The sequence below is a fragment of the Pituophis catenifer genome, unplaced genomic scaffold (genome assembly GCF_029215685.1).
Source record: "Pituophis catenifer annectens isolate HBS135680 unplaced genomic scaffold, rPitCat1.0.hap2 SCAF_2, whole genome shotgun sequence".
NCBI classification, from domain to species: Eukaryota; Metazoa; Chordata; class Lepidosauria; order Squamata; family Colubridae; genus Pituophis; species Pituophis catenifer.
Genome location: NW_027256882.1, coordinates 34,258,693 through 34,278,204, shown reverse-complemented (window position 1 = coordinate 34,278,204; position 19,512 = coordinate 34,258,693). Strand labels below are relative to the sequence as shown.

Genomic DNA, 19,512 nt, shown 5'->3' with positions numbered 1-19,512 from the left:
CCCATTGCCCAACTGAGCTGCGCAATCATCAGAGGCTTTTTTTTTTATTTTTAAAAGCATTTTTTCTATAACCTCTTTGGCTGAAAAAATGCTTTTAAAAGTAAAAAAAAAAAGCCTCTGATGATTGCGCGGCTCAGCTGGGATCATCAGAGGCTTTTAAAAGCATTTTTTCTTCAACCTCTTTGGCCAAAGAGGTTATAGAAAAAAATGTTTTTAAAAGGAAAAAAAGCCTCTGCCGATCAGGCAAGTCAGCTGGGACCGTCAGAGGCTTTAAATGCATTTTTTTTACAACCTCTTCAGCTGAAGAGGTTGTAGAAAAAATGGTTTTAAAAGTAAAAAAAAAAAAAGTTGACCACGCCCACTCAGTCATATTACCCTCCCCACCCACACACCAAGCCATGCCCACAGAACCGGTAGTAACAAATTTTACATTTCACCACTGTTTTCTATCTTTCCAAGGTGGGTAAAACGAGGACCCAGATTGTTGAGGGCAATAATGCAAACAATGCTTACATTGCAAACTTTCCAGGAAGTGCTGTAAAACGTTATGGAGCAGAATATAAGCCTGAATGCTCTTGCTAGTGTAGTGCCTTCATATGCTGTAGAACAATTAATTTTCTCCAAGAGGCCACGTGAAAAACTGGGATAGTTGTGGAAGGCTGAACCAATAAGGTGTGAAAGTTGTAGGCATGCATGCAAGCACATATGTAAATTGAAAAGAAATACCGTATTTTTCGGAGTATAAGACGCACCTTAGTTTTTGGGGAGGAAAATAAGAAAAAAGCTGATTGGCAGGTGGATCGGCATTCCGGAATACCCCCAATCAGCTGTCCCCACAGGTGAATTTTAGCAACAGGTTCCTTGGTTGTGAGCTCTCTGCCTTGCTTTTTTCTGCCCCTGAAACTTCTGAAACACTGTTTCAGAAAAAACTTTTTCCTGCCTCTGAAAGCCTCCAAAAAACGGAGCTTCAGAAAAAAAAAAACACTCTGAAGCTCTGTTTGGGGGCTTTTTTTCTGAAACTCTGTTTGGGGGCTTCTTTTCTGAAGCTTCATTTCTGATGCTTTTTTCAGCTTCTGAAACTTCCATTGGAGAAGCTGGGCGGGGCTACATTTGGAGTATAAGACGCACCCAGATTTTCACTCCCTTTTTTGGGGGGAAAAGGTGCGTCTTATACTCCGAAAAATACAGCAGTTACTTTCTAAACCAATCCAATGTGGGTCAGACAGGGATAGTCAAAGGGCCAGACGTGGCCAAGGGGTCATAAAATGCTCAGGTCTGCTGTAGAAGTTCCTCTCCAATTGCCAGTGTTGAAGAATGGTTGCATTAGTGTTTGTACATGGAGACGCCGCCATCTTCTCTTCAAACTCAAGACACAGGTGTCTTAAAATTTAGAGCAAAGGTCTCCAACCTTGGCCACTTTACGAGTTGTGGACTTCAACTCCCAGAATTCCTCAGCCAGCTAGGATCATGGTCCTCAGATCATGGCTGGCTGGGATTTCTGGGAGTTGAAGTCCACAACTCGTAAAGTGGCCAAGGTAGGAGACCCCGATTTACAGCATCTAATAAACTTTGGGATGCCCAAGTGATAGAGCTTGGCCTAGACGGGCAAAGAACATGGACAGCCGTATGGCTGACAAGTAGGCTTTCCCCAGGAGACGCATCATCTCCTTCTCCCCCTTCCTAGGTGTGTCTAATGAGACAAGTTCGCTGGAAACCGAACGCTTTGAGGAACTTCCGTTGTGTTCTTGCCGCATGGAAGCCCCAACCATTGAGCGGCTTAGCCAGCAGGCTGGAAATCAGTGCATGGCAACCGAGAGTGCTGATGGGGAGGTAAGCAAGGATAGGGGATGGCTTTACTGAAGTCCTTTCCATTTTGCTCTATTGGTTTTTTTTTCAGTCAAAACATTCATTGCAGCCCCTCTGTTGCTTCTAAATCAGGGGTCTCCAAACTATGTGATTTTAAGACTTGTGGACTTCAACTTCCAGAATGCCCCAGCCAGCCATGCTGGCTGGGGGATTCTGGGAGTTGAAGTCCACAAGTCTTAAAAGTTGCCAGGTCTGGAGATCCCTGTTCTAAATAATGAAATAAGGATTTTGTCCAATATGAATAGTCCTCAACCCAATTTATAAGATGAGCTTTGACATTAAGTTTTAGCCGAAGATGGCAATCCTGAATGAAATGGGTTTTCTTTTGCTCGGCTGAGTGTCTTCAGTTGTCTGAAACAGAGTAGCTTAGCCACCCAATCCAGTGTTTCTCAATCTCAGGGGTTTTAAGATGTGTGAACGTCAACTCCCAGAATTCCCTAGCCAGCATGGTTGACTGAGGGAATTCTGGGAGTTGAAGTCCATACATCTTAAAATCACCCAAGTTTGAAACATTACCCTAATAAATTACCTCAGTGGGACCTGGCCCACAAAAAAGTAGAAACGGCTTCTCCTTTCTGCCTTTACAGCTAAATGGCTGCAGCAGCAGCATCTTGAAGCAAGAAACGATGCGTCCTTCCAGCCGGGTTCCCCTCATGGTCCTGTGCGAAACCCATCGCGCCCGGATGGTGAAGCATCACTGCTGCCCTGGATGTGGCTACTTCTGCACGGCGGTGAGGAACGAAAATCGGCAGGCGTGTGGGGACCTGATAATGGGGTGAGAGGGTCACCATCCACCCTCTGGGGACATTTGAGGGGCAGAGTGCAGTCCTGTGACTGTCTCTACCTGAATTAATCCATTGGTGTCTATTTTGAGCCAAGGCCTCAAGGTCAATTAGAAGAAAGCCTGGCCAGATTGATCAGGAAAATAGAAAAGACTGAGCTTCAGTTACATCTAGGCCTGGTCACCCTGGAGAATTTGGCTGCTTGCTGATGGCAAAGGTTGGATTTTTTCATATCTTCTCTTCCTGAAGATTCAACTCTGTCATTTCTAGCAAGCTTGGTTGTCAATTCCAAAGTTGGCTATCCAGTTAACCTTCCAAATGTTGGGAAATTACAATCCCCAACAGTCTTTGCGAGCTTGGCCAAGTGGAGGAATCCTAGGAATTGTTGCTGAGCGCTAATATACACAAGGTGTGGCTGGACCATCAGACCCCTGACAGCTGTTTTCCTTTTTCTCAGGGCACCTTTCTGGAGTGCCACCCAGACTTCCGTGTGGCCCACCGCTTCCACAAGGCCTGCGTTTCCCAGCTCAATGGCATGATCTTCTGTCCACATTGTGGGGAAGATGCTTCCGAGGCCCAGGAGATCACCATAGCCAAGGCAGACACCTCCACGCCTGTCCCCATCCCACCATCGCATAGCCAAGGCGCTTCCGAATCCACCGGCCGTGCTGACACCACCCAGCCCAGGTGAGTAGGCTGCGTCTGGCAGGGATCCCAGTAGCTGGGTTTACAGAAAATAAAAGGATATGTATTTTTTTATTTATAAATGGAGTCTTTTTAGTTAATGCCAAAGGTCTCCAATAACACTCTCAAGCTGTAAAACAGGAGTAGGGAGTTATCGCCCTTTTATGACTTGTGGACTTCAACTCCCAGAATTCCTGAGCCAGCCATGCTGAAGAATTCTGGGAGTTGAGTTCCATGCTGGCTTAAGAATTCTGGGAGTTGAAGTCCACAAGTCATAAAGGGGCCATCGTTCCCTACCTCTGCAGTACTCCTCCAAAGGACACAGAATGGACCGAATCTTTGAAATCTTCCAACTTCGGCACTGCCTGTGGGGAAAGCAGTTTCTCCTTTCCTATTTTTAAATCCCATAAAAGAAAAGTTGCATTGCTGGAACTCTCAGGCAGCAAAAGGGCCACATTTGAGCAAGGCTTAGGAGGCTTGATACAAATTTGTAACTCAAAAGTTCCTCCATTTCACCGTTCTCCACAAATACGCACACAAAGGCTTCCAAAGTGTTTCAGCCTCACTCTTTCCAGTGACATCATGTCAGCCCTCTGAAGTCGGCCAGGTCAAGAAACAGAACCCCAAGAGTAGATTGATCTAGGCCAGTGTTTAAGGCTTAAGAGGTGTGGACTTCAATTCCCAGAATTCTCCAGCTAGCCATGCTGGAATTCTGGGAATTGAAGTCCACACCTCTTAAACTTGTTGAGGCTATAATCACAGATTCTGGAAATTTGCCAGCGTTTCTCTTTTCCTTCCTCTTATACGAAAGAAAGTCAAGGCAGGACCATTGTGAGTTTTTCTCTCACATTTTCCTGATTTTTTAGACTTAAGTTCATGTTTTTTCTATTGGTTGCCACAAGGCCACTTCTGTATTCTGTGCGCCATTGTGTTATTTGCATAGGCAGCAGGTAAAACTTGCGATGACACAAAACCGGTGAACTGTGTATTGTCACAACAAAGCAGAGAACACGAAGATTAAATATCAGGCACAAGGAAACAGAATGACACTGTCACCTAATCACAGTTGCTTCTGTTTATTGTTGCTTGCCTGTTTACAAGAATTTTGCCAGACTGATTGCATTCTCTTGGGAACAGCTAGATACAGGATTAAGAGATTTTAGAGCAGGGGTGTCAAACTCGATTTCATTGAGGGCCGCATTTGACCTGGGGGGGGAGTGGGCGTGGCCAGGGTGGGCATGGCCAACTCGCCGTCACTCGTGTCGGCGACTGTGGTGGCTCGAGTGCTCTGCCAGCGAAAACAGGCTCCCGAGCTCCATTTCCAGCTGCAGTGGCCTTCTGCAACCCTCTGCCAGCAAAAATGGAGCTCGCTAGCTCCATTTTTGCTGGCAGAGGCATTGTGGGCCAGTTCTTTGCTGTTTCCAGGGCAGCCCCGCAGGCCAGATCTAAGCACCCCACGGGCCAGATCCGCCTTGAGTTTGACACCCCTGTTTTAGAGGGAGTCAGATCTCTGTCACTTCCAGAACTGCAGCTCACCAGTCTTCACTCTTCACACTCTAACTCAGTGGTTCCCAATCTTTTTTTGGCCATCCAAAAAAAGGTGACATATAATTCTTACTATTCAAAAAGTGAACTCCTGCTTACATGTAGGAAGCCTAAAAGGCCATTAGCTTGGTTTAAACAAGGTTCCAATTGCCCCCATTAAAAATCAAATTGCCCCTCTGTGGGGCATGGGCCCCACGTTGGGAACCACTGCTCTAGCTGAAGATTCCACCACATACAGGTAGTCCTCGACTTACAACCATTCATTTAGTGACCGTTCAAAGTACAACGTTCAAAGTGAAAAAAAGTGACCCATGACCATTTTTGACACGTGATGACTGTTGTAGCATCCTGTGATTAAAATTCAGACTCTTGGCAATTGGGTCATATTTATGAGGGTTGCAGTGTCCTGAGATCGCGCGATCCCCTTTTGTGGTTTTCTGACAAGCAAAGTCAATGGGAGAAGCCAGATTCACTTCACAACCGTGTTACTAACTTAACAACTGCAGTGATTCCCTTAACAACCGTGGCAAGGGAGGTCGTAAAATGAGGTAAAACTCACTTAATTGTCTTGCTTAACAGAAATTTGCGGCTGAATTGTGGTAATTGAGTTGAAGGCTACCTGTATTACAACATTATGATTTCTTAACTTGGAATCTTTCTTACTGCTCTGTTTGGCTTTCTTCCCTCAGTGCTCGGATGCGTGGGGGCTCAGGTGTTGAACACCCACCAGATGATACGGTGGGCTTCGGCGGCCCAAGTATTGATAGCGCAGGACCACGGCTGACTCTTCCTAACGGGGCTGTGCTTTCAGCACAAGGATTGCCAACAGGGGCTGGACGGGAACAGCTAGAGCGAGCCTTGGTGGTACAGGAATCCGAAAGGTAAGCAAGCCGTTATTCTCACCTTCTCTGCCTTGATGGTAAGACTATGATTAGCATTAGCATTATTCTAGCAAACATTCGTTGTTTGATAACAGGGGTCCGGCCTTGACAAGGCGAGAACACTTAAATGGGTGCCGAGTTGCCATAATTTCCCCCTTCGGCCCTGTCTCTTGCCTTCCACAGTTTGCCTTTCTCTCCAAACTTCGTTTGCGTGACTCTCTTTGATCCCTCTCTCCTCTATCGCTCCCAGGCGCAAGAAGCTGCGATTCCATCCGCGTCAGCTCTACCTCTCTGTGAAGCAAGGGGAACTGCAGAAAGTGGTCCTGATGTTATGTAAGTTGCCACTTCCCTGCTGGAATGTGGAATGTGAAGACCAGTAATGGCAGGGGTGTCAAACTCAATTTCATTGAGGGCCGCATCAAAGTTGTGTTTGACCTTGGGGGGGGGGGGAGCTGGGGGGGGGCGTGGCCAGCTCGACGTCACTCATGTCTGGAGCGCCTGTGGTGGCCCGAGCGCTCTGCCAGAGGTGGCATTTGCCATTTCTCCGAACCACTCAAAATTTCCGCTACCGGTTCTTCAGAACCTGCTGGATTTCACCCCTGGAATAAGGGCATTCTATTGAGTTTCCTCTATAAGTGCTTTTCAACCTTAGCAACTTTTAAGATGTCTGGACTTCAACTCCCAAGAATTCAAGAGTTTGTAAAAGAAAGATTTTCTTTTCAGTGTTTCCTTATGGGGTTAAATTTTACTGTTTTATTTTCATGAATCTAGCTAATTGGGGCACTCGTTTGTTCTCTTTTCTTTTTCATTGTCACACATCTTCTCTCTCTTTTCTTTTTCCTCAGTAGACAGCTTAGACCCCAATTTCCAGACCGAGCAACAAAGCAAGCGATTCCCACTGCATGCTGCAGCACAGAAGGGCTACATGGAAATTTGCCATGTTTTGCTGCAGGTTTGTGCATGTGTTTGTGTGTGTACGAATAAACCTGGGCCTCTGGGTTCTACTGGGTTTCCTTTTTTCCTTTGTATGTCCATTTGTATGAAAATATCTATAGACCCCTCACATCCTGGACATAAACTGTTTCAATTCCTACCCTCAAAACGATGCTATAGAGTACTGCGTACCAGAACAACTTTTTTTTTCCTCAAACGCCATCACTCTGCTAAACAAATAATTCCCTCAACACTGTCAAACTATTCACTAAGTCTGCACTACTATTAATCTTCTCATCGTTCCCATCACCCATCTCCTTCCATTTATGACGGTATGACTGTAATTTTGTTGCTTGTATCCTTACAATTTATATTGACTGTTTCCTAATATGATTTGATTGCTTAATTGGACCCTATGACTATCATTAAGTGTTGTACCTTATGATTCTTGACGAACGTATCTTTTCTCTTATGTACACTGAGAGTGTGTGCACCAAGACAAATTCCTTGTGTGTCCAATCACACCTGGCCAATAATAAAAAATTCTATTCTATTTTAAATTCTATTCTGGGCTTGACATTTAGAGCTACCAACGCCAGCCCCTGAGCAAGAAGTAAATAAGCATCCTTCACCAACTTTTTGACTTGAAGTAGGTAACCTCCCATTCAGTAGTTTAAAGATTGCAGGCAAATTTGACAGTAAAAAGAAATCTATAGTATCTCCTTGGATCATCTCACTCTTTTCCAGTTATTAGTATTCTAATCTATAAAATACATCACATGGATTTGCTGCTTTGGGGGAAATTCTGCAGCCAATTTTGAGAAAGGGCTGTTCAGGTCCTCGGTAACCCATATGTAGATTTGAGTGTACAGGTAGTCTTCAACTTACGACCACAATTGAGCCCCACATTTCTGTTGTTAAGTGAGACAGTTCCACCTGAACCTCTTCCTCACTTGCTATTGATTTTAATCTCCCTGTGGAAGTCCTACAGAGTCCTCAAGTTACGACCACAATTGAGCCCAAAATTGATGCTGCTAGTGAGACGTTTGTTAAGTGAATTTTTCTCCATTTTACAACCTTCCTTGCCGCAGTTGTTAAGTGAATCACTGCAGTTGTTAACTTAACAATCACACGGTTGTTAAGTGAATCTGGCTTCCTTATTGACTTTGCTTGTCAGACGTCACTAAAGGGGATCACTTGACAAACACCCCCAGGACACAGCAACCTGTCATAAGTATGAGTCAGCTGCCAAGAATCTGAATTTTGATCACATGACCCTGGGGATTCTCCAATGGTCATAAGTGTGAAAAACAGACAGAAGTCACTTTTTTCAGTGCCTTTGTAAAGCAGATCCTTCGCTGGGCTCGACGGGCAGTATTTTACACTTGAAGGAGGCTTCTTAGAGGGGGAAGGATGAAAAGGTTAAAGGAGGAAAATACACAGTTCTGGGTTTGCTGAGAGAGAGAGAGAGCAGAGCTGTTGAATATTCAGTATATTAAATATGGCTGTATTAAGCTGCTCTTAGTCAATTGGTTAAAATTGGCATTGAGTAGTCCTTGCTGAAGGGAGACGGTGGCTCAGTGGCTAAGAGGCTGAGCTTGTCGATCGAAAGGTCGGCAGTTCAGCGGTTCGAATCTCTAGTGCCGCATAACAGGGTGAGCTCCCGTTACTTCTCCCAGCTTCTGCCAACCTAGCAGTTCGAAAGTACGTAAACAATGCAAGTAGAAAAATAGGGACCACCTTTGATGGGAAGGTAACAGCGTTCCGTGCGCCTTTGGCGTTTAGTCATGCCGGCCACATGAGCACAGAGACGTCTTCGGACAGCGCTGGCTCTTCGGCTTTGAAACAGAGATGAGCACCGCCCCCTAGAGTCAGGAATGACTAGCACATATGTGCGAGGGGAACCTTTACCTTTACCCACACCAAAGAGAGTCGGAAGTCAAGGCCTTGTCTTTCTTCTCTTTTTCCTACACTTTTTCCTTCCCTTTTCCTTCCCCTATCTTCTCCACTATTTTCTTATGCCTTTACCTTTGCCTTTAGTCCTTGCTGAGCGACTGCAATTGTTCCGGTTGCTGACACAGTCACTAAGCAAACTAATGATAGAGAGAGTGGCAAATATGCTGTATGATCTTGCAATCTCATTCAGATAAAAGTTATCTTGAATGGTGTTCCTGTTCTGTTTTGTTGGGGGGGGGGAGGGGGTTTTGCTGTTCTTTTGCCCCTTAAATAAGTGGTCTCTTCCTGAGCTACTTTTCTATGCATTCCAGTCCTTTCCTAAAAAGTGCTAATTAACAAGCTCTGCTCTCTGTTCTGCCCCAGCTACGGACCACAAAGAACGCAGCACACACAAAGTCCGTTCAAACCTTAGTTTACTAAATAAACCAGTTTTTTACAACAACGGCTGTTAATTAACTGCATTAAGAGCCGCCAAGAATTCAAAGAATAATACTGAAAGCTTCCTGTGGTTGGCAGAATGCCCAGAAGCAATTTGCAGGAAGCTGATAAGATAAGGAAGACAAGAACTAAGTTGTTCCCTGCAAATTGCTTCAGTCGGCATTCCTCCTTAAATAGGCTAAGGGAGTGGCCAATTAGCCCCAAGCCTTACTCTCAAGGAGACCTCCTCCTGAGGAACCACTCCTGCCTTTTGGCAGCTCTGCGTGCCCATGCATCGAGAAGAGGCTCCTCCTCTTCGTCCTCTTCACTTAAGGGAGCTTCTGGAGGTTCTGAAGGTCCTGGCTGAATCCCTGCCTCTCGCACCACATCTTCTCCAGCCTCCTCATTATCTGACTCAGATGCCAGCTGCACAGGCTGCTGGCGCAGCACCACACCAGCCTCCTCGCTGTTGGAATCAGCTACTAGCTGCACAGGCCGCTGACGGGCCACAACACTCTGGGACCTTAATTAGTTGATTAGAATCTTCCTGGCAGTCTCTCGCATGCTGCTGAAACTGACCAGGCCTTAATCAGTTTCGCACTGAAGACTTTTGTTGTCCTAAATACAGACACTGGTGGCAAAATTACTTTTTCTTAACCCGGGAATTGCAAACTTGCTATCCAAGGACATAAACTAGGACTTACCACTTAAACACGTCAACAAATCAATTAATAATAAATCATACATTTTTTTTTCTCTGGCAGGCTGGAGCCAACATAAATACAGTGGACAAGTTGCGTCGAACGCCTTTAATGGAAGCGGTTGCAAACAACCATGTGGAGCTGGCACGTTACTTGGTCAAGAGGGGTGGTTGTGTGTACACAAAGGTCAGGAGATAAATGATTTTATAAATAGAGTGGAGGGGGGGATATTTTATTTCTTAATGGGGGTCAGCGCAGCTTTTTTCTCCTGGAAAAGTTCTGTGCCCTTAATTGATGTGTGACAAGAAGAAATTGCATGTGTTCACTTGTTTTGATACACAGTGGGTTCATTTCTATGTGTCTTGCTGCTTTTAAAAAGGCAAGACTCTTCAAAATAACATGTACAAAATACCTCATTGTATCATTTCTTTGCACCGTGTGCTATGTTTGAGAAAAATCATACTTTGGTGCAGGAACAAATATGTGTGCGTTAACAGGCTCACTCTCTATTGAAATAATTTCTCCTCAAAAACGTGACATTCAGCCTCAAAAATGCTTTTTAAAAAAATCTTTATTTTTTTTATAACAAAGTATTTGATCTTAAGTAAATTAAACATAGAAACTAAAAAAAGAAAAAGAAAAAAACTATCTTATATTTTATATTTAATCAATAGTCACTAGTTCACCACTGAAACCTCTATAACAGTGATGCCTAACCTTTTTGCTATCACATGCTAGGAGCATGGAAACACCCATAATTCTATGCGCCCTAGCCCCGCAGACGTGACCCCCCTGTCCCCCCCGCTCCTGGCACGCGATAGCACACGACCTGTTTTTGCTCTCCCCAGCCTCCAGAACCTTTCTAGGAGTCTGGGGAGAGAGAAAACCAGGCCTCCCCCCCCCCCGGCCAAGGTCCTCTGGAGGCAGGAAACAACCTGTTTCCCTAATTCTGGTGGGCCCAGAAGGCCCGAAAATCAGCTGGGAGCTGAGCTTGTGTACCCACCGATATGGCTACATGCGTGCCATAAGTTCGCCATCATGGCTCTATAATATTTCTCAACCTTGGCAACTTTAAGATGTACTAATTTCAACTCGCAGAATACACTGGCAAGCATGGGATTTGGAGTCCACACGTCTTAAAGTTGCCGAGATTGAGAAATACTGAAAGAAACAACACAATGTATTATTGTAAGATATCACGGGATTGATTTCTGCCATAGTAACATATATTGCTACATCCTTTGGTAAAAAAATACTACCTTTTCCAAAACAGACCACACATTTCCAACAACCTGGATTAACAACACTATTCCAGCTGGTTTAATAGAATAACTCAGTGACCAGGTTAAACTTGTATATTAGGCTTGGTTTGTTTCAACCATGGTTTGTTGAGCCTGTCAGAATGGGCTGAATTGCCCATAATACTAAACCATTGTGTACAAACCATATTGACTGGGCTTATCAAAGACCCTGAGCTAAAAAAAAAATCACACAAAGATTAGTGTAATGCATGAATCCAAAGTTTGAGGCCGCTTCTTGTGGAACTAGAAGTTCAGGATTCCATCACTGTTTTATGGGAATGATAAAAGTACGGAGGGAATCACTACGGGGAGAGGAGGTGCCTGCATGCAACTTAAATTAATGCTATTTCATTGTCCCTGAAATTACTGCCAAAAGGAGGATGATGGATCTACCTGTCTTCATCACGCTGCCAAGAATGGAAATGTGGAGATGGTCAGCTTGCTCCTTTCCACGGGACAGGTGGATGTCAATGCCCAGGTAAGTGGGGGAGGCTGGTTTCCCTTGGTTGCTGACAGTGGCTACCAGCTTCACCCAGCTCTCCCTGTGCCTATCACACAATGCTTGTTCTTCCTGTCCTTTGTTTAGGATAATGGAGGTTGGACCCCTATTATCTGGGCTGCCGAGCACAAGCACATTGAGGTGATCCGTATGTTGCTCACCCGAGGAGCTGACGTCACCTTGACTGACAACGTAAGTGAGTTTGGGTTTCCTGGGGAAGCACCAGGTTTTGTAAAGTTGAAATAAAACAGAAATGAGTGAGATTTGTTTCCGGGAGCCAGAACTGTAGCCTGAGGGGGAGGTGGGGGGTGGGGAAACTCTGATTGGATTTATCTGCATAACAGAATGGACAAGGTTGGTTCGTCTAGGGATCTCCAACCGTGGCAACTTTTAAGACTTGTGGACTTCAACTCCCAGAATTCCCCAGCCAGCCACAGTTGGTCCAACAAGTCTTAAAAGTTGCCAAGTGTCAGGGCTGCCTCTATTCAATCCCTGGGAAAGAAAAACCCTCGACTCCATTAAAAGTAGAGGAAAAGGTACTTTTACTTATGAAGAAGTGAACACAGCTAAGTCAGACACGATCTGAAACAAAAAAGTGTGAAGCACCAAACTGAAACAAACTTTAGAGCCCCCCCCCCTCCTTTGTAACCAGGCAACCAGAATTCAATCATTGGCCAAGAAGATGTTTTGGGAAAGTCTCTGATTCAGGTGCGCTGTTCTTCCCTTCTGCATACTGAAGCTAGGACAGTTGGCCTTGAGGATGGTAAACAAAATCCAAGCTGGCAATTTCATCGCTTTTGGGAAATTTCCACTTTTACCTCCTGCATTCTTGCCACCACCATCACCCGCCCAAGTGCCCATTGCTCCCTCTCCCATCGTTTCCATGGCACCAGGCAGCAGGTGAAGATCCAGGCTGACACCAAAGTTGCCTTCCATCCTTCCGAGGTCGGTAAAATGAGGACCCAGATTGTTGGGGGCAATATGCTGACTCTGTAAACCTCTTAGAGAGGGCTATAATAAACCACCGTGAAGTAGTATATGTCTTAAGTGCTATTGCTATTGGAGACTTCTGGGTTAGGCCACCTCATTGCTTAAAAGGTAAAAGGTAAAGGTTCCCCTCGCACATGTGTGCTAGTCGTTTCTGGCTCTAGGGGCCGGTGCTCATCTCTGTTTCAAAGCCAAAGAGCCAGCGCTGTCCGAAGACGTCTCTGTGGTCATGTGGCCAGCATGACTAAACTCCAAAGACGCATGGAACACTGTCACCTTCCCATCAAAGGTGGTCCCTATTTTTCTACTTGCATTTTTTACGTGCTTTCGAACTGCTAAGTTGGGGCAAGTAATGGGAGCTCACCCCATTACGTGGCACTAGGGATTCAAACCGCTGAACTGCCAACCTTTCGCTCGACAAGCTCAGCGTCTTAGCCGCTGAGCCATCGCATCCCTTAAAGTATTTAAAGGAAATACTTGCAATTAGGAAAGTAACACTGCTAAGGGGGAAGGTGAGAAGGAGTCACATGGTAGACATGGCAGTGCCATTGAAGTCTCATTTCTTTGTACATGCATGTAACATTGATCAGGCTTCGGGCCTGCTAGTCAGGATTGCCACCTTGACTGTTTGGATCCCTCCTATGGCAACTGCTGAGAGTGATAGAGGCGACCTTCTGCAGATCTTTCCGGGCCTCTGTGAGGAAACATGCAGAAGTTTGGATACCCAGTCCATTACCTGTCACTTTTCTTTAACGCCTTCCTCTCCTTTCATCTAGGAAGAGAACATCTGCTTGCACTGGGCCTCCTTCACAGGAAGTGCGGAGATTGCCGAAGTCTTACTTAATGCCCAGTGTGACCTCCACGCCGTCAATTTCCACGGAGACACGCCTCTGCACATAGCTGCCCGGGAGAGCTACCACGATTGTGTCCTGTAAGCAACAGGCAGAGCTGAGCAACAAGCGACAAGTTTCCATTTTGGATCCTGTATTGCGAGACGGGAAGATTAGCCGTTGCAAGACCTCTGCTTCTAATCCAGGGGGTCTCCAACCTTGGCAACTTTAAGACTTGTAAACTTCAACTCCCAGAGTTGAACTCTGGGAGTTGAAGTCCACAAGTCTTAAAGTTGCCAAGGTTGGAGACCCCTGTTCTAATCTACTACGTCCTTCTTCCTCGCCACAGCTTGTTCCTGTCAAGGGGAGCCGACACGGAAATACGGAACAAGGAGGGGGATTTACCCGTGGACCTGACCTTGGAGAACTCGGACGTTTGGTTTGCCCTTCAACTCAATCGCAAGATCCGCCAGGGCATCCTTAATCGTTCGGTGCGCACAGAACGCATCATCAGCAGGTAAGGTGGTCAGGTGGAAGAGATTTCACGCCAGCACGTTTGGTTGGGTTTCGGTTTCATAGAGCCAGGGTGGCTCAGTGGTCTTAGAATGCAATACAGGTAGTCCTCGACTTATGACCACGAGCCCAGAATTTACATCGCTAAGTGAGACACTTGCTAAGTGACTTTTGTCCCATATTACGGCTTCTCTGAATGAGATCAGGGCGGCGGGCTTAAAAGTAGCATCTGTCATAGGTTCTGTCCTCTTTCTTTTAACCAGGGATGTGGCTCGGGGCTACGAAAACGTGCCCATTCCCTGTGTCAACTCTGTGGATGATGAACCCTGCCCAGATGACTACAAGTACATCTCCGAAAACTGCGAGACTTCCACCATGAACATTGATCGCAATATCACCCACTTACAGGTATCCTTTTGATCCAATCCCGAAACAGCGGGGCCCCTGGGCACGGCCAGCGGAGGGGAAAGCAAAAGTCGAAGGCAAGAAGCATAGCCGGGCTCTGGACAGTTATTTTAGCCTGGGAAAGGGACCATGGCGTGGAGGGCGAGCAGATGCTTTGCAAGGCAAAGGGTTTCTCATCTGATTCTGGGCTGTTGGGTTGAATATAAGTGATGGAAAGGATTCTACCCTAAAACACTTGATGAGCCAATGCTGCCAGTTAAAGGAGGCTGTATATAGAAGGAGGCCATCGAATGGTATCGAATGCTTCCACTAGAAGAGAATATCTGTAGCTCAGGGTTGAACTATAGTGACCTTGGTGCTCTGGGTGACTAAGCAAATCAGAACTCCGAGGCCACTTGCTTCCTTTTTTTTTTTTTGAAACAAGTTTTATTGGTTATTTTCTTTCACACGCCTATTTTATGAACAGGGTATTGACCACATCATATCTTACATAATTTATCATATCCAAATACGACTTTACATAATTTCAATTTCTGCCAAAGTATTCTTTTTCCCTACTTTTTTAATCTTGTCTTAATACTTCTATACTTATAAACCGTATCACCATCCGCCCTCAAATCCTAATTTCATCTTATTTTATCCACCGTTAATCATATATATTCTATTTTAACTTTCATATTAATTCATTCCTCATCCTAATAAGTTTGAGTATACTTGGGGTTGTGCTTCTACCATTCCATCTCTCTTATTTTACAACAGTCCTTCTTCTCCTCTCTTTCCCCTCCCTTCCTTCTTCTATCCTTTTCTACTTTCTTCTTTCCGCTTCTCCTTTCCCTTCTCTACTTCCCCTTCCTTTCCCCCACTCCTCCCTTCCTCTCTTCCTAACATTCTCTCCTACTCTTATTTCACCTCCCTTTCTTCCTCTCCTTTTCTCTTTCTTCTATTCCTCTCTCTCCTTCCTCTCTTCTCCCTTCCATCTATCTCTCTACACCTCCTTTCATTCTCTCTCCATTGTTGTATTCATTTTCAATTCAATATTTTCCAAAATGGTATCCGGGCAACCCCGATTTTTTCTCCATTTATTAAATGTTTCTCGCAATCCCCATCACCTTTTTGATTGTTAACAATATTGCTTCCTCAAATAACTTCTTTATTGGGTACATCATATCGGCACACTTAATGGAAAACCAACTCTGATTTTTTTCCGCAGTTTCACTATAATTAAAATCAGTAATAACCCCTTCCCCTCCCCCCCCCCCCGTGTCACTGGCACATTGGCCAATTAGATTAATTGGCGGGCTCTTCAGTCACTCTTCTCCACCTTCCTCCATTGCCTAGGAGATGACCTTGGTTCCCACGAGAAAGATCTATGTTGTCTCTAGTAAGGCATTCCAACCTCCTACCCCCCTCCCATACTGTGTGACAATGATGAACCAAGGAAATGGTTTCTGCGAGGTTCAGTTCGACATTGACAGGTCGTTCGCTTGTGGACGTTTCATTACCCAATTAAGTAACATCATCAAAAAAGATAATAAAAAAAACTAAGAAGGAAAAAAAAAACAGACCATAAGACATCCTCTCCGGCAGCCAATACTAGATAAGCAGGGATTAGCACAAGACAATAAGAAGGAAAGTAATTGTCTCATCAAGTAGCTACCAAGAAGAAAAGCACATCACCCCAACAACAGTGGCAGAGCAAGCTACTATATATTAACAAAAAGTGCGTCTCATACACGCTAGCACTGATGGTGTAACCAAGCCAGGTGATGAAATGTCTGCAAGCAAACACCCAGAAGCACAAGGGCTCCACATTTGTAATGTCCTTACATGGTATTACCAACATTCCAAATCAAATAATTTGATTTAAGCATCAAATTTGAGCTTTGATTAAGATTCTTAAGAGTTAAACATAGTAAGAATGGTTTGCAAGATAGCCCAAACTGGCAAGAGGACTATGTTGAGCTCTTGCGAAATTTGGACTCTAGTCTTTTAAGAGATATTCGGTTAGCTTCCTGGTTATTGGCTTAACAATTAAAAAGTGTAAGAAAAGGAGCAAAATTATTTTTATTTGTTTAGATATCACACTTCTTTACCGCCCATCTCCTTCACAGAGAAGATCTCAGAGTAGTTCAATTTAATTTAATTAATTCAATTTATATGCCGCCCCTCTCCGAAGACTCAGGGTGGCTCACAATACATTTTAAAAAATCATTATAAAAAAACATTTAAAAATTAAAAACATTAAAAACTCATTCACGCCATTCATGGCTGGATCTTGCCAGATCACAAGAGCGAGATCAACGGCCCCAGGCCTGCTGGAAAAGCCAGGTCTTCACCACTTTTCGGAAGGCCAATAGGGTGGGGATGGTCCGGACCTCAGGAGGTAACTGGTTCCAGAGAGCTGGGGCAGCCACAGAGAAAGCCCTCCCCCACGGGCCCGCCAGCCGGCATTGTTTAGCTGACGGGACCCGGAGGAGTCCAACTCTGTGGGATTTTACCAGTCGCTGGGAGCTGTGCGGCAGAAGGCGGTCTCGAAGATAACCTGGCCCTGAGCCATGTAGGGCTTTAAAGGTAATAACCAACACCTTGAATTGTGACCAGAGACCAATAGGGAGCGAGTGCAGCTCGCAGAGAATTGGTGTAATGTGAGTGTACCTACGGCAACTCACGCGGCTGCGTTCTGAACCAACTGTAGTCTCTGAACATTTTTCAAGGGTAGCCCCATGTAGAGCGTGTTACAATAATCTAACCGTGAGGTGACAAGGGCATGAGTGACTGTGAGGAGAGCCTCCTGATCCAAGTAGGGTCGCAGTTGGTGCACCAGGCGAACCTGTGCAAAGGTCCCCCTAGCCACAGCTGTCAGATGTTGCTCTCATCTTAGCTGTGAGTCTAGGAGGACACCCAAATTGCAAGCCCATTCTGAGGGGGACAGTTTCTCCCCCTGTCCCCCAAGACTGTTAGATACAGCTTCTGGACTCCCATTTCTGCTACCTCTGCTTTCTCAGTGGCTGACTTTGCCTGTAGCACAGAACTATGGTTTATGTATTTCCTCCCTCTAGAGAGGGAGTTGAAGTTCCCCTGTCTTCAGGTTGCCACAGTTGGAAAAACACAGGCATAGAAGCTGGATGATGTTTGGCACCAATCACCTGCCATATTACCTCTGCTTTCACCTCTCTTCTTCTTATCTTGGCAGCATTGTACATGCCAGGACGACTGTTCCTCCAGCAACTGTCTCTGTGGACAGCTCAGCATCCGTTGCTGGTATGACAAGGTGAGCTGGTACCTTTGTGTGGGGCAGAAGAGCTGCTTAGCAAACTGGAAACCTCAGATTGAGGGATGCATGCAAAAAAAAATCCTACTTGGATACATGTGAGAAATGTGACTCAGCCGCAGCCTGCCTTTGCTAACCTGTTTCCCTGGGTTTTTAACACTTAATAATAAATTTCTTATCAGGCATTTAAAGCAACAGACACCAACCTCATCCTTTAAGGCAGTGGTGAAATCTAAAATTTGGTACTACCAGTTCTGTCGGCATGGCTTGGTTGGGGGGGGCGGTTAATGTGACTGGGTGGGCATGGCCGGTTTTTTTTTTTTTTACTTTTAAAATCATTTTTTCTACAACCTCTTCGGCGAAGAGGTTGTAAAAAAAAAGGCTTTCAAAAGGCTCTGAAGATCCCAGCTGAGTTGCAGAGGCTTTTTTAAAAAGCCTCTGCCAATCAGGCAACTCAGGTTGGATCGTCAGAGGCATTTAAAAGAAAAAAAAAGGTTTTTTTTCTTTTAAAAGCCTTTGATGATCCCAGCTGAGCCGCACGATCATCAGAGGCTTTTTTTACTTTTAAAAGCATTTTTTCAGCCGAAGAGGTTGTAGAAAAAATTCTTTTAAAAGTAAAAAAAAAAAAAAAGCCTCTGATGATTGTGCGGCTCAGCTGGGCATGGGGGGGTGGGCAGGGATTTTTGCTATGGGTTCTCTGAACCACCCGCCTCCATCGCTATCGGATCAGGCGATCCAGTGCGAACTGGGAGCATTTCACCCCTGCTTTAAGGTAGGGTGAGAGAGCTGAGAGAGAAGCACTGGCCCCAAATCATTCTGAGCTTCCATGTTTAAGTAGGACTTGAACCCGGGAAATTTTGGGCTCAACTGTGGTCGTACGTCGAGGACTACCTGTAACAGAGTTGGAAGCTACCTTGAAACTGAGGAGACCTGGATCCTGCCTCATGTCTACTGAGGGAGCATTGTGGAATTCTGTTTTTTCTTTGTTTGTTTGTGTCCCTCCTTCATTAGTTTTACAATTAACTCATGGCAGCAAACACATCCAACCCACCTATCCAGTACATTTTCCTCTTGTTATTTTCCCCACAACAACAACCCCATGAAAGTGGGTCGGCCAGACAGAATAAAAGAGTTGAAAGGGACCTCTGAGGTCTTCTAGTCCAACCCCCTGCTCATGTAGGAGACCCTGTACCATTTCAGACAAACGACTATCCTGTCTCTTTTTAATCCTGGCCATTGCCTGACCAAATCCTGACATTTATCCCCTAGTGCAGGGGTCAGCAACCTGCGGCTCTGGAGCCGCATGTGGCTCTTTCACCCCTCTGCTGCGGCTCCCTGTCACTCAAAATATGTGTCACAACCGCCAATGTGCGACACCCGCCAGCATGCGATTTATTGAGCTTTTCAACCCCAGTAAGCCAACCATGGTTAAATCCAAGAAAAGAAAAGTTTCAGAAGAAAACAGAATGTTTAATTCAACTACTTAAGCTAGTTTTGTGGCCGCTCAAGAAATAGGCAGGCACGGGAAGGGTTTTGTGGCTCCCGGTGTTTTCTTTTCTGTGGGAAATGGGTCCAAATGGCTCTTTTAGTGTTTAAGGTTGCATACCCCTGCCCTAGTAGTACAGAACTTCTTTGCAATTCTTTTGTTCGTTGAAATGTGAACTCTAGATCTTCTCAGTGGATTTAGCAATAAATACCAGTTCCTCAAAAGGAGAACATGTACAATATCATTGACTTTCTTGACATCTGGTGCCTTCTGAGGGCACTGGGATTATAAATTTCCAAGCTTCCAGGTTCCATCTGCATTTCTGGAAGTGGTAGCCACCAGTACAGGTAGTCCTCAATTTACGCTCATTTGTTTAGCGACCGTCTGAAGTTACAGGGGCGTCATAAAAAGTAACCCACCTTCGCGCTTGCGATCATTGGAAGCATTTCCAGAGT

The 19,512-nt window shown here is 45.2% G+C and overlaps 1 protein-coding gene across 3 annotated transcripts in view; it reads left to right on the top strand.

The window, feature by feature from the left end:
• Positions 1 to 19,512, top strand: part of EHMT2 (euchromatic histone lysine methyltransferase 2) — a 49,012-nt gene that overhangs the window by 19,199 nt on the left and 10,301 nt on the right. For all 3 annotated transcript variants that reach the window (XM_070936617.1, XM_070936616.1, XM_070936615.1), the window contains 13 exons: positions 1,685 to 1,830; positions 2,454 to 2,597; positions 3,106 to 3,335; positions 5,567 to 5,758; positions 6,009 to 6,091; positions 6,604 to 6,710; positions 9,829 to 9,951; positions 11,443 to 11,544; positions 11,653 to 11,757; positions 13,329 to 13,483; positions 13,732 to 13,899; positions 14,159 to 14,303; positions 17,494 to 17,571. In XM_070936617.1, the coding sequence (XP_070792718.1) occupies positions 1,685 to 1,830; positions 2,454 to 2,597; positions 3,106 to 3,335; positions 5,567 to 5,758; positions 6,009 to 6,091; positions 6,604 to 6,710; positions 9,829 to 9,951; positions 11,443 to 11,544; positions 11,653 to 11,757; positions 13,329 to 13,483; positions 13,732 to 13,899; positions 14,159 to 14,303; positions 17,494 to 17,571 (1,778 nt within the window). The remainder of the gene's footprint in view (positions 1 to 1,684; positions 1,831 to 2,453; positions 2,598 to 3,105; positions 3,336 to 5,566; positions 5,759 to 6,008; positions 6,092 to 6,603; positions 6,711 to 9,828; positions 9,952 to 11,442; positions 11,545 to 11,652; positions 11,758 to 13,328; positions 13,484 to 13,731; positions 13,900 to 14,158; positions 14,304 to 17,493; positions 17,572 to 19,512) is intronic.